General features: G+C 39.3%; 1 protein-coding gene across 1 annotated transcript in view; it reads right to left on the reverse strand.

Annotated features, from left to right (window-relative positions):
- Nucleotides 1-5,703: 5,703 nt before the first annotated feature.
- The window catches only part of LRRC8C (leucine rich repeat containing 8 family, member C), a 135,810-nt gene continuing 126,469 nt past the window's right edge, over nucleotides 5,704-15,044 (reverse strand). Inside the window, exon 3 of the mRNA XM_006830976.1 lies at nucleotides 5,704-8,160. Coding sequence (XP_006831039.1) covers nucleotides 5,887-8,160 — 2,274 coding nt within the window. The 3' untranslated portion in view covers nucleotides 5,704-5,886. The remainder of the gene's footprint in view (nucleotides 8,161-15,044) is intronic.

Below are 15,044 nucleotides of genomic sequence, written 5' to 3' on the forward strand. Positions count from 1 at the left end.
TCTGTCTTCATCTGGAAGCTCATCTGAAACCTGTCCACCATGGGTGACCCTGCTGGTATTTAAAATACTGGTGGCATAGCTTTCAGAATCACAGCAACACATAAGCTACCACAGTACGACAAACTGACAGATGTGTGGTGGGTCTAATGTATAATCCGTATTAAAGTTGTCCACAGAAAGGAAGCAGTTTATGAACAACTTTTCTGTTCTCCTACCTGGATATTTAGGATGAGATGCAAGCTTATATTCAGAAATATGCAGGCCCTGTGCTAGGATCCTATGAGTACCACCCCATCTCAAATTGACTGAAATCACTTCGTTTTTACTCTTCATGTTCTCTTCTCTGCCTGTGCCAAAATGCTTATCGCCCATCTTCCCAACCAGATACATTTAATTCATTTCAGCTTTATGTCAATATACTGTGTAAATGAAAAGACTGGAATATGGGCAGCAGTAGACGGAACTTTTTATCAGCAAATTGCACCAAAATCATTAAACAGCTCTCATTGCTTGCAATTTCCCAGTTCTTGCCTCTAAGTGTCTTAGAGCTCTTATGCAATTTCTTTCTAAAGTCCTAGCTCCACATTCCCCAATCCTCCTATCTAAGTATTGTTCTCTAAAGAATTGATCATCAGTAAAACAAATGAGTCATAATTAACCACAGACAAATCTGTAAGGTGATCATTTAACTTAGAAAGTTACCAATCACAATTTTCTTATGCATCAGTGGCTCATAAATGTGTTTTGTAGTGGGCTTCCCTAAGTTTACAGCAAATGAAGCTAGTTAATTAGTGGAGGGCTCCTAGCCGTGCAGCACCAGGCTGATTTCTGTAAGTAACCACAGTCTTACATTACCATCAAAGTATTTACTGAAAGCTAGACCGGACAGGCATTGTGCAATCTGATCTGGCAAAGGCACAAAAAATGCACTCCAGATTACATATTAAGGAACTAATTACCCAAATGAAACTCCAGGGGCACCTTAGGTACATGCAGTAAAGTGAATTAAGGAAGGAAATAATTCGTCACAATTGCAGAAACTAGCTTAAACACAAAGTGGAAGAATGCATGGTATCCACTCAGCAGCCTATTTCCTGCAGAACATAAGGAACCTTGAGGACAGTTTAAGGCCTACAACGATGAACGTTACTTCTAAAAACAAATAAGAAAGGGGCAGAACTCAATTTTAAATTACAAAAATGACTTTATTTAACTTATTTTCTTTTTCCTTGTACTACATAGCCCAATGACATGAAGACTTTTAATCATGAATTTACATTAAGACAATCAACTTTCAAGCATTTTCTTGACAGTCTTAGCGGTTTTGCCAGCATTTGACACAATTTGAACAAATACAGACGCACTCAATGTTGGATGATGTGGTGAGAAACATGTGAACCTGTTCACTACTGATTAGTAAATAGGCATAAGTACGCCCATGCTTACCTTTTTTATTGGGTAATCCAACCCCCCACATAATGAGAGAAAACAAGTTGCAAAGGAAAACAAAGAACACAAAAACCATGAGGTTACAACCCCAATAAAAATATTCATTCAAGAGGCAGAATCAGGTGGAAAATGAGGAGTGGTTCAGAAGAAAGAAGCATCTTTATACCACATTAAAAATCAAGCATAGATGCTGTTGTTTATCATAACCATGAAATTTAGTTCTCCAAAGTTATATATCCTTTTTCAAGGTCTTCTGATAGAAACAAAATTTCTTGAGTAGGGGAGGGAGAAGTGGGAGACGGCACAGGCATTCCCCTCCCCAACTGAGTCTCAGGATGCTACTACCTTTATTAGATCTTGGTGTGATCTGACTGTAAGGTCAGTTTGAACCACAAGGTTGGGGGTTCAGAATCACCAGCTGCTCCTCAGAAACCCTATAGAGGGTTGCTATGACTCGGGAGTCGACTCAACAACACTTAACAACACCAACCATCACCTTTATTAGGAGTCCTGGTGTGGCACTGTAGGATCGGCACTGAACTGTTAACTACAAGGTTGGCAGTTCAAAGCCACCAGCCACTCCTTGGAAACCCTGTACAGGGTTTCTATGAGTCAAAACTGAGTTGAGGGCACATAACAAGAACCACTTTGATCAGTGGAAGGCCCTGGAAGATGGAGGAAGAGTGTGTGTATCTACTTTAGAAGGCTTGCATGACATTGGACTAGAAGCAGGTTACTGAGTCCTACGTTTGAAAAATCAGTGGCAGGTCTGTCTGAGACTGTCAACATTTCTTACAATGCTTCTGAATAGACAAGAAAAGATGAGAGAATCCTATAAACCTCTGAGGCAGTCCCCCTTTCCAACAACAGTGTTAATTTGCAAATTTATGTTGGAAGGTTAGTCTGGAACTCTACCCTGAGTTATTGAGATTCCACTAAAAATGTGAACTGTTTGAACAGCATTTTCACTTTCTGGATTAATAGAGAATGTTGGCTGACTCGTTAATTCCTAAATATGGAAGTTTAGCTTATTTGTTCACTATCACAAAACACTGCTGACAATTACCATAATGAAGGATTATGGCTGTTGATAATTTTAATAAATATGCTATTACTATTTATCAGGTATTTGGTATGCAATTAAGAGTTTAAAATAAACTATACAAAGAATGCCCTTTTGTTAGGATGGAATTAGGAAAATAATAGCAAAACTGTTCTTAAGGGAAATGGTAATGATACAAATAAAACATCTTGTATATTTTTGTTTTTACTTTAACAAGAACTTACACTTCTCTCATCCCAGGTAACCCAGAGAACATTTCAGGTTATTTAAGCTTCCTTCCACAAAGAAGGCAGCTCTAAAGGAACAAAATCCTCAAAACAAGGCCTTTCTGCAAAAGTTGTACCTGCTGCACTGGATGCCATGAAAATTGGTAGAACTCATTAAAATAGCTACCTGGGAAACTTAATGACAGGGAAAAGGAGAGGTGAACAATAAGACAATTTTATAAGTCAGTAGCAGGCAGGTTTGACTGTAGCAAGAACCTTCATATTGACGGTGCTAGGTTAAAAACAAAACAAAACAAAACTCACAATACATAACAAGAAACTGCATTACTTTTCTGAGGTGTATTCTTCTTAGGTGGGTTCTATTGGGATATATGTGTACTTATATACTCAGTTTCAACTGGACAATTGTTTGTTTAACATGCAACCATCAACACTGACGGAAGAGCTTACCCACCATGGGCTGCAAACAGCCATAGGAATTATGAATATGGTGTTTTTATATTTACACAAGCAATTTCTCATGAACCCTATAAAGTTGGAGAAATAGAGCCAGTTGTTCCTTTTTAGCAAGAGCACTTGTAAAATACGAAAAGTGATTAGGTAAATATCCCTATATACTGAGTTGATCAGTTAAAGGATGTTAGAAAAGTCAGCAGTTCATTTACCTGAGTTTCCCGTTTAAAGGCTAAACAGCAATTGAATGCTTTTTACTTATGAGTGCGAACAAAATACTACAAAACTAAAAATGGTCAGAGTCAGGAAATGTAGACTCAGAATCAAGTCTGAGACTTTTGAAATTTTATAAAATCTAATAGAAACATTTAAGAATTTTCTATTTTAGCTAACAGAGAGTCATAGAATTGTACTTATGTACTATATATTATTTAAAACCTGTTAGGGGTCAGTCAGTGAACTTATTAAGAAAACAAGTCAAATTCTTTTGGAATTTTGAGCAATTTGCTACAAGAGATAATAGCTAATTATTAGTAGTAACCTTTTTCAGTTATAAATCCATATGAGATTATCAATGAACACCAGACAAAGACTTCAGCATAAATATGATTTTTAACCTGAATAGATCCCTTTTGAAGGGGCTTTGTAGAAAATAACTTTATTTTTCTCCAGAAAAGGAGTGCACCCAGTGTATTACCAGCAGCTGTCTCAGCTGACCTTTTAACAGGGTATTTTTGCCTTGCTTGGCCGTGGACAATCTGCCAAGATTTCTGTTTTTGTTTATATTTCTAAATACAACACACTGTTCATAATCAGGATCCCAACAATATTCTGGAATGGAATATTTTATCATATAAGAAATGGGGCCATGCTACTATTTTAAATATGTTATGTTTCATTTTCCAGTGTGCACAACAGGCAAGTAAATTAGCTATGTGAAACCACCATTCTAAAACTTCAACGCTCAGCAAAACTGTAGTGCAGTTTGGCCTACAGGATTAGATTATTAAACAAATGGAAAGCAGGTCTTTCCCTAATCCTTTACCTCATGATGTGTCACAAAAATCAAAACATGGCTGAGGTGCATGCATCTGCTGAGCTGAGCTGCATTCTGTATATCAGTCAGTAAGGCATTGCGCAAATCCACCAGGATCAAGGAGCAATTTTTTTTTTTTTTTTAAATAGCATTTCGAAACCCTTTAATTTTGTTCCTAGATTCATTCATTAAATCACAAATGTTTCTTGAATTAGACAAGGAATCTGAAACAAGGTCAATGTGAATTTGATGCATAAACAAAGTTCCTACGATCAGTAGTACTGACTGGTCTTGAGTTGAAATACAAATGGTATATTTCATTTCCTTGTTCAACACAGCTTAATAGTTAGTGAAAAAATTTGCTCAAGACCTACACTCTGTTGGATTTTAAATACTAAGACAAATAAAAGCTCTGTTGATCACCAGGTCGAAATTATTGCTAAGTGACACTCACTTGGCAATGTACTTACTTTAAAAAAGAAAAAAATAACAGAACTGTTTTACATGAGATGCTTACTTTAAGCCAAAGAGAGCAAAGCTTGCATCACTAGCATTTCCAGCCTGGCCAGGCTTCAGGGAAATAGATGAACATATTGGAAGTTTATTTTGAGCAATAGGCAGAACTTGAATTGAGTACCACTGCCGCTCTGCTCAAAGGAAGAGAGATAGCCTGGGTGGAGCATACCAGCTATGTAACAAAGCTTTAGAGTGAAATTTTTTCCAACAAATGCACCCACATACTAATGTATCAAAGATGATTACAAATATGATTAAATTACTCAAAACCAGACTTCTAATTCTATGATTTTCAAATTTAATTATTGACTAGAATATTAAAATAAACCTAATTTCTCTAAGGTATTCACCAGTACTACATAGCAGTATTGAGATTAAAGGGGGCTGGGCAGTGGGGAGGAAGCCTCTGTGTATAGTTTTTTCAAATGTTGATAAAAATACAAATCAGTTAAATTATAGATGATCAATTCAAGAAGGCCCACCATTGAAGATTACTGTCTTCACCTACTCACAAAATAAGTGTAATTGTTAGGTATATGAACTAACATAATTTAGGGTTCTGGTGAAGGGGGTGGGGAATTTCAAAAACAATACCGTGACAAAGCACTTTTGTGAATTTATATTTCACATAAATTTTATGTATAGAACGAAGGATTCAGTTAATGGAGAAGGCAGTTAGTATTAAAATAATTAGCATGAATTCCTTGGTCTACAACACACAATGGAAACAAAAATAAGACCCTGTACAGCTGTAAACAAGTGAACAATGACCTTGGCAAAATATCTTTGTGTATTACAAAAATACCAAAGAGCATGCAACTCAAAATGTCCTCCTGTTCACAACAATGAACTGAATAAACAACAACAAAACAAAAGACCCAATGGAACCATCTATTTCTGTCAGTAAAAAACACACCAATAGATAATGCAGGTTCCAAGACAAATAAAACTTTAAAATATTAATACTGAAAAAAATACAGGTAAATTTTTATTAAAAATATACATACTCCTTACTCAATCTTGTGTACATTTTGTTTTTGTTAAAAAGAAAAAAAAAAAAAAGGAAAGGCATTAAGACTACCTAATTATTTATACTGTATTTGGTAGTAGCGTGTTTCAGTCAAACTTTAAAGAAAAATAAGTTATTCTGTTTTCATTTGCTCCCGGACATCAGAAGGCAGGGTTTCAAACAGAGCATCTTCAATAACTAAACCAGCTCGCTTCAGAGCCCGACAGTCACCCAATTCAGGAGGAAGGATCTCAAAGTGATTGCCTTTAACATCTAAGTAGGAGAGAAATAGTAAATTTCCAATTTTCGGTGAAAGTACTGATAGGCTGTTTTTCCCAATCTTTAGCGTTTTCAGTTTCTTGCAGAAGTAGAGTTCATCTGGGAGGCTCTCCACTTTGTTGCAAGTGATGGAAAAATATTGTAAACTTTGTAGAACTCCTACTTCAGGTGGGATAAATCGAATGTCATTGTAGGATAAGTCCAAGTATCGGATTTTGTTGCATAAAAAGAGGTGGGAAGGCAGCACCTCTATTTTGTTGTGACTAAAAGATAGACGCTCAAGGCTGGTGAGTTTCTTTATATGCTCTGGGATATAGGCGATGCTGTTATGCCATAGTTTAAGCACTGTCAATTTTCTTAAGTGCTGAAAGCTAACAATTTCTTCTATAGACTTTAGATTATTCTCCTTCAAGTCCAGTTCCTGGAGGCTCAGCAGACTGAACACAGCATGCGGAATTCGCTCCAAGTCACAGTGGACCAGTTCTAGCTCTGTCAGATTGACCATCTTCTTCAAGTTGTTGAGCATCACCAGCTTGGTACCATCATTGTGTATACACATCTTCTGGAGATGACTGGAAACATCAACCACCGCCTGGGGGATCTTAGACACATTACTTTTGATGGAGAGAATTTTAAGGCTTTTGAGATCCCTCAGAGACTCAAGGGTGACATTTTTGGAAATATCATGACTTAGAGAACCAACTAGGTAGAGCTCTTCCAGATTCCGGAGACCATACATCCAGGGGGGCAGCTCCCTCATGTCATCAAACTTGACACTCAAGACCTTGAGATTCTCTTTCAGGAACGATAAAGCTGCACTGTGGATTTTGACAGAGCACTGGTGTAGGGAGAGCTCTTGGAGATTGTCTAGCTGTGCAATTGTGGCTGGAATCATTACATTCTTAATGATTTCAAGTTTGAGAGACTGTAACTCTGTGATTTCAAAAACAGTGTCTGGAAGGCCAGAGAGCATGATAAGAGGCAATTCCAGGCGGTTATGGGCATTTGTCTGGAGCTTCTGCCTCAGTTTATCGGCAGTCCACTCATTATTTAAGTTCAACTGCTTTAGTTTGTTTTCACTGACTTCAGATAGGAACACTGCAAATCTCTTGGAATAGAGAGGGTCATACTGATCTATCATATGAAGCATAAAAGCAAAGTCATTTTTCACGTCTGGAATATCATCAATCCCGGTCTCTTGCCGGACATACTCAAAAGAGTATTCCCTTAGAGAACGGTAGAACAGCCAGTATAAGGTATAAAGGCACGTCAATCCATAGATACTTACAAAGCACAAATAGCAAAAAGAAAGTTTTGAGAACAAATGTGCCATGGTATGATTGCAAGAAAAGTTTTTGTATCCGGTCATGTCCTGGATGTCAACATTACAGTCTACCGTAAATTGAACTTTGGAAACCAGAGCACTATTATACGCAATGATGATCAGGAATTTTATAACCTTAAATATAGTCTGACGAACATACATAGCATACAAGATATCACCTTCTTCCACATGCAGCCGGAACTTCTTCACCTTCTCAAATAAGGCCTTGGCTTGCTCACCTTCTTTTTTATCCAGAGCCCCTGCAGTGGCTTTGTCAACCACGAACTTCTCAGGGATTGACTTTAAGGACTGAGAGTTGACCAAGCTGCCTTCTGGACCAGACTGGATGGTGTTGGATCTGCTCATGTTGTTTTTCCTATTATCTTTTTCTTCTGAGTCCTCTCCGGATACTTCAGACAAAGCCCGTGTGGTCCAGGGAGAGTCAAAACACTTCCCTAGGATTGAGATGAAATGTTCTATTTTGGAGCTGGATCCAGGAAATTTGAACCAGAAGTTACTGCAGAGCATGAAGACCAGGGTATGGATGAGGACAAGGTAAGGGAAATATTTGGCATACCAGTGCAGGGCTCGCTCATAACACATCTGGTTTATAAAACTGTACTGCTGAAGGTCCAGATCTGTCTTCAGTCCTTTCATTTCCACAGTGGCAGGGTTAGTAGCAGATGGTTTAGGTGGAGGTAGTGGGGTGGTACTGGCAACTGCTTGAGAGACATTTGAAACAGAAGAATGGTTCTGAGCAGGCTGTACTCTTTTCGGGAGGCAGATGATCTTGTCCTGCATGACCTGAAAGACAGAAATATTTCAAATTATATAACTCAAAGAGCTTTCATAATGTCATTAGTGCTAAGAACGCAGCAGTAGCATTCAATAAATGTCTATTTCCTTTGTCTGGAGAATACAACTTTCAATTCCAGCACCAAGATTTTATTCTTAGCCCATTATATTGAAAGATGAAATAGCCAACCTCGTGTATGACACAAAGCATAGCAATTATGTATTAGGACATAGAATATGTTACAGCATAATATTTAGGGAACATGCTTGTATTTATAAATTTTTTCTCGCTAGAGCCTGGGAGAATTAGTCTTTGGTTTGGGAAGTGTGTCCTCTTATCAGACTTAGTTTTCAACTAGATGATCTCCAAGAATATATCGCTACTTTTTGTACAAGGAGTAAAGGGATTGGAAGGAGGAAATATAGAAGGAGCCCCCATCTTCATTATCTCTCCTTTTTTCCCTACTCATATCCCTATATGCATAGACAACAATGAATGGCTTTAACGTAACAGAAATTTAATTGAGCTTTTATAAGTCATTTCCTGAGAAGAAGAGAGAGAATACAGAAGTGTTCAAAAATCTAAACTTGCTATCTTTTCACACATATTACATGTTGTTGTTGTTAAGTGCTGTTGAGTCTGTTCCAACCCACAGCAGCCCTGTATAGGGTTTTCGAGGAGCAGCTGGTGAGTTTGAACTACCAATCTTGCAGTTCAAACCGACTTTGCGGTCTAGCGCATTAACCCACAGCATACCAGAACTCCAAACTTGCTATCTTTTCATACATATCACATAGAGTACCTCTATTCTTCTACCAATGTTCAATTTGTTGAAAGGAATATTAAGCTGTAAGAATGTTCAATGGTCTCATAAAATTGTGATATGGGAAGGTGAAATGGAAACTTCTCTTTTGAAGATGAGATAGGATAGGAAGAACAGACTTTGAGTTAATATGGAGGAACAATCCCCAGGTAGAAATCTATGAAAGCAGAACTATTCAGACAATAAATAAACAGTTCAGAGAAGGAAATAATAACCCAGGAGTTGACAGCAATGACATATTGAATTAATAATGTAGGAGAAAAGTCTATTTGTATCTTAAAATGTCAAATGGCTAGAAACTCACAGTGATTAGTGATTCTTCACACCAAAGACTTAGTTCTCTTTCTTTCTAGACACAGAAACTAAGCCCATTGGAAAGTGGTCTGCCGTGGCATGGAAATGTGACCACAAACTGGTGATGAGGGAGAGAGACCATCAAACAGAGCACAAGATTGACAATGGAGTGGAGCATCCAACATTTAGCAAAGTGTCTGATACATAAGAGACTACTAGTTTATATTTGTTGACTAAGTAAATTTAGTCCAGGGATAAGACTAGTCCTTCTGTTCCCATATACATTTGGGTATAGAGGACATCTCCCCTAGAGACATAGATGAGGATAGTGATTAAAGCTATGGTAACAACAAACTTTTATTGTTCTTAATATATGACTGACTCTATCAGAGCCTTATAGATTTTAACTCTTAATTGTTACATTAACCCCAAGAAGCAGGTTCTCTGATTATTCCCATTTTACAGATGAGAAAACCAAAGCACAGAAAGGTTAAGGAACTTGCTTTATGTTATTCAGCCTAGGCCACCTGGATCCAGACCTTATATTGTTATTTTATTTTATATCTGTGATTAAACCACAAGGACCCCAATTTGAAAAAAGGAAGTTTCACTAGACGAGTTATAAGTCTCTGTCCTGAAAGATAACAGAGGGAGAAATGCCTTACTATATAACTCAAAAGAAGGTAAGGACGAATAACAAATGTATTTGCATTCAGAGAGTTCTGTGGCTACATGAAGTAAACTGAGCATGCCCACCCATTTATATATAAATGAGCGTGTCAGTTTGTAATTGTGGAGTGCTGGTATGGCACTGCTTGATAATGCACTGATGGCAAGATCAGTTAGAGCCACAAGGTCAGCAGTTCAGTCCCACCAGCTGCTCCTCAGAAACCCTATACAGGGTCGCTATGAGTCAGAACCAATTCGACAGTGCTTAACAACAACATTTTAAATTGTAGAGTCCCTGGGTAGTGTAAACAGTGAAGGTGCTTTGCTTCTAATGAACAGTTTGAGATTTGAGTCCACCCACAAGAGCCACAGAAGAAAACCTTCACAATCTGCTCCCAAATATCAGCAATTAAAAACCTCAGGGAGCACAGTTCTATTCTGACACACATGGGATTGCCATGAACTGGAATTGACTCAGTTTTAATTTTTAAATAACTATAAATATATATATTTTTTCATTCTCTCATACCTACCTCACTGGATCAACTTTCATATTCCTTGGAAGGTCAAGCACCCTACTTTAGAAACCACTGGAAGAGAGAATAGTAGGGGAAAGCCTAGAGAAATGCCAGCAGAGCCTAAAGTAACGTAAGAGAAAATCCACTAAGAAATGCAGCATTTGGGATCATAGTCCAGATGATTTACCATATGTGATCTCATTTAATACTCTAACAATCTGTGAAGCTGAGGCAGGAATCCACAGGGGATAGGAATGCTTCCCAGAGCATGTTTTCCAAGAGTGACACCTTCAAGCTACTATGTTAATATGTTAATGGTGTGATAAAAATATAGAGAAGTTTATGTAATACCAAGATCTCTTAGAGGGTAAAAAAGACAGATACCTTCTTAAGGTGCTAAATCTCTGCCAAACAGTCTGGGGGGCCTTCTGTCCACCCTTACCCCAAGGCCTACTCTGCGAATGGATGATGCGGACCTCTGGGACTGGGCAGCTACACCTGGTTAAGGTTATACAGTACACCAGGGTGCCCAGTTCAAGGGTAAATGGAGGCTGGACTCTGTCTTGTGCCCTTCTATTGACACCATGGGGAACATTTTAATCTTTTGTGAAATGGTACCTATTGGCCAGCAGCTGCCATGCTATGGACACAGGAAGTAGTCTCCCCACCCTACAAAATAAGAAACTGACCGAGGTTCAGCGAACTTAAGCAACTTGTCCATGTTGACAAGTTGACAAAGCTAGAAAACGATAGAACAAGTATTTAAACTTGTCTTCTGATTTCCTGTCTGTTGTCACCTCTTACTCCATGTGGTGGTGTTACTGTTATTGCCGTCAAGTTGGTTCCAACTCATAGCGACCCTGTAAAGGAATTCTGAGGAGCAGCTGGTTTTGAACTGCCAACCTTGTGGTTAGCAGTACAGATTACAGCACCATACCAGGACTCTTAGAACTCCATGTTGTTGTTGTTGTTATGTATCATTGTGTCAGTTCTGACTCACAATGACCCTGTATAGGAGTTTCCAAGTAGGTGGCTGGTGAGTTTGAACCACTGACCTTACGGTTCATACTGAGTCTTTTGTTTCTACCATGCTTTCTGCTTGCTAGGATGTCTTTATGCAGAACAGCACCACTTATGAGGGTCACACATAGATGATCTTCTGAAGCTCCTTTCAGCCTCCTGATTTTATGTTTCTCTTTCAGTTTTTGAAATGAGTCCACTCAAATGCCGGAAGGGTAAAAAACAATCTTTCCCAAAAGTTGTTGACTAATTAGAAATGCAGCTGAGTAGAAGCAATATTAGAATTCAGTCACCAAGAATAACAGCTGTTCATGCTGCTAAGGAAATATGAGAAGACTCCAGTAGAGAGGTAGCTAAGAGCAGAATTCCAGAAGAATGTGAACACAGGTGTTCATCCAGGAATACAAAAAAGAATGGAATAAATTAGGGAGTGGATGGAAAGGGGACCAACAGTAAACAGTATGAAGATTGAAGAAGCAAAACTGCTATAGAAGGAGTAAGTTACCACACACATTTTATAGAAACAGCATTTCGGAACACAGACAACATTAGAATGAATTGGGAGAAGGAGAAGGATTATGCCATTGTTTTCAAAGGTACAATAAAAAAGAGAATCAAGACAGGAAAAATAAGGCAGACAGGCTTCCTGAAAAAATGGTGACAGATGTTTTTGCCAGATCTATTTGACTGCTCCTCGGAACCCTACTGTTGTTAAGTGTCATCAAGTCAGTTGTGACTCATAGCAAGCAACCCTGCATAGGGTTTCTGAGGAGTGGTTGGTGAATTTGAATCGCCAACTTTGCGGTTCAAACTGACTTTGCAGTCCAGCGCATTAACCTGCCATGCCACACCAGGACTCCCTGGAATCCTATACAGGGTCTCCATGAGTTAGAACTGACTAGATGACACTTGTAAGTACTTGAGGTATTTGTTTTACCTTTTCTGCACTTTTTTTGAGAAAACTGTCTAATTTTAACAACAACATCTTACTTCTCTTTACATTTACCTAGTAATTTAAAAAAATTGCAATGCCTGTAAAACAAAATTCAAAAGGGTAACTGAAGGGTTCCAGGCCGCTGGTGCTGGGCTAAAGGAAAGGACTCATGCAGAAGCAGAGAAAAATCTCTCTACTCCTCTTAGTTCTAAAAACATCAAGTCTCAAATCATCACTACCCGTTCATAAACACACATTACAATGCAGAGGACACCGCCATTGTCTTCTAGAGGTAGGCCTTTGGAGGACAGGAAGAAGGATTGCTGGCTGTGGTAGAAACATAAAACCTCCAAATAAGAAGAAACTATTACCTTGTCAGAGTCCTGGTGTGGTGCTGTGGGTAATGCGCGAGACTGCAAAGCCATTTGAACTGCAAGGTCGGTGGTTCAAGCTCACCAGCTGCTCCTTGGAAACCCTATACAGGGTCGCTATGGGTGGGAACTGACTCAACGACGGCACTTGACAACAACATCACCTTGTCAGGTGGAACAGGTATGGGCAAGACAGGAAAACCATCTCCTTGAGCATCAGGAACTCAGCAGGTTTGTTAACGCTCAGCTATCTCAAGCTACCATTAACTTCCCAGTTTTCAGCACAGGCACATAACATAGAAGAACAGTACCGACATGATGCCACCAGATCAGACCTGGTTCTCAAACCAGGGTTCTGACAGAAGGGTGCAGACAATGCAGCAGCATATGGGATACTTCACATAACTTGAAATCTTACACTCCATCATGGACATCAGATGTATGTGCATCATGGGAAAAGAAAAGCCAGAAAACAGCACACAAGAGCTGGAAATCACAAACAGGAAGGTCTGCCCCTTTTCTGAAGTCTGCAGGAAGCACCTCTGCAGGGTAACCCCTCACTATAAAAACCCCTTAGACTGTGAATGTGAGCTCCCCTGCAGGTATTTCCATAATGGAATAAAACTCTTTAGTACCATATTTCATGACTTTCTAGTCTTCGGTAGTCTGATCCAGTAACAGGGGGGCAGTATGAAAAAGGAGGTGAAAAAAAGTAGAGTGGGTGGAGAGAAAGTAATTTCTGAGAAAAGGAAGATAAACAAAAGAATGTGACACACAATATAGCAAGGTAAGAAAATTTACTCTCATAAAAGCTGATATGAGAATTTATCTTAGAATGAAGTTACCTATGTTAAGGAAGATAAAGTTTGGGAATGAAGAGGAGGGAAAAAAAAGATGAATCATTGAGTGCAAGCTTCCCATAAAGCCAATGCAACAAAAAGACAGCTAAACTGCCTACCCTAGGTTAGATTGGACAGATTGGAAATAGGAGGCCATCAATCAGCAGAAGAGAAGGGAGACTAGAATTGAGGAAGTAGGCTGAGTCATATGGCAGGAGGCTGTAATTGGAACACAAATTATTATTTCTATTTTGAGATATGAATACCTTTCAACCTTCCCAAACTTCTTCTATACATTCATGAACAAACTGTGTATAAATCACAGACAGGGACAATATTTTGTACTTGGATCAAAGCTGTGCAGATGGGGAGAGTTCGTCTGAGATGCATGCATGTGAATCCAAGGTAAACAAAGTTCAGTCCAGGGAGACTCTTGTTTTTGTTAAGTACTGTTGAGTCAGTTCTGACTCACAGACACCCCGTATAGGGTTACCAAGGAGCAGCTGGTAAGTTTGAACTGCTGACTTGCAGTTCAAACCAATCTTGTCACCCAGTGCTTATCCTACAGTGCCACCCCAGGACTAAGATCACCAAATTGTGTGGTGGATAATAAAACCCATTCCAGCATCCTGGGAAAAATCTCAGCTTCCCTTCCCTGTTCAATTCAATACCCCAGCTGACCATACAGTCCTTCTCTCTCGCATCCCTAGTCACTGTTAGGTCAGTGGGTACAGCCACAAGCTTAGGAGTCTACCCAATTCCCCCCTGACATAACAGTTGTCACTACTCCTTTTGAGTCCTATAATTTACTGGAATGACCCACTGAGCTCAAGGGAAACACCATATAAGTGATGACAGCTAAGTATAACAAAAGAAGAGATGCCTAGTGCAAGGACTGGGTGGAGTCCCAGCAAGGAGCTTCCATGTCCTAAGGGACTTGCTACCCTCAAGGGGAGCAAGTTTGTTCTCCAACCCATAGCGACCCAGTATAGGGTTTCCAAGGAGCAGCTGGTAGGTAAGCTTGCACAGCCGACCAACTTTGTGGTTCCAGGGCATGAATCCACAGTGCTCTACACCAGGACTGTATGTAAAAATGTTAAGAGCCATAGAGAGTTGATTCCGACCCCTAGTGACCCTGTATAGGGTTTCCAAGGAGCAGCTGGTGAGCTTGAACCACAGACCCTGCAGTTCAAACAACTTTGCAGTCATTGCTCCGCACCAGGACTCCTATGTAAAAATTTGTTGTTGTTGTTAGAGCCATTGAGTCGATACCAACTCATAGCAACCCATGCACAACAGAACAAAACACTGCTCAATCCTGGGCCAACCTCACAATTGTTGCCATGCTTGAGCCCATTGATACTGCCACTTTGGCAATTCATCTTGCTGGGGGTCTTCCTCTTTTTCTCTACCCTCCACCTTAC

Source organism: Chrysochloris asiatica, unplaced genomic scaffold (genome assembly GCF_000296735.1).
Source record: "Chrysochloris asiatica unplaced genomic scaffold, ChrAsi1.0 scaffold00002, whole genome shotgun sequence".
Taxonomy (NCBI): Eukaryota; Metazoa; Chordata; class Mammalia; order Afrosoricida; family Chrysochloridae; genus Chrysochloris; species Chrysochloris asiatica.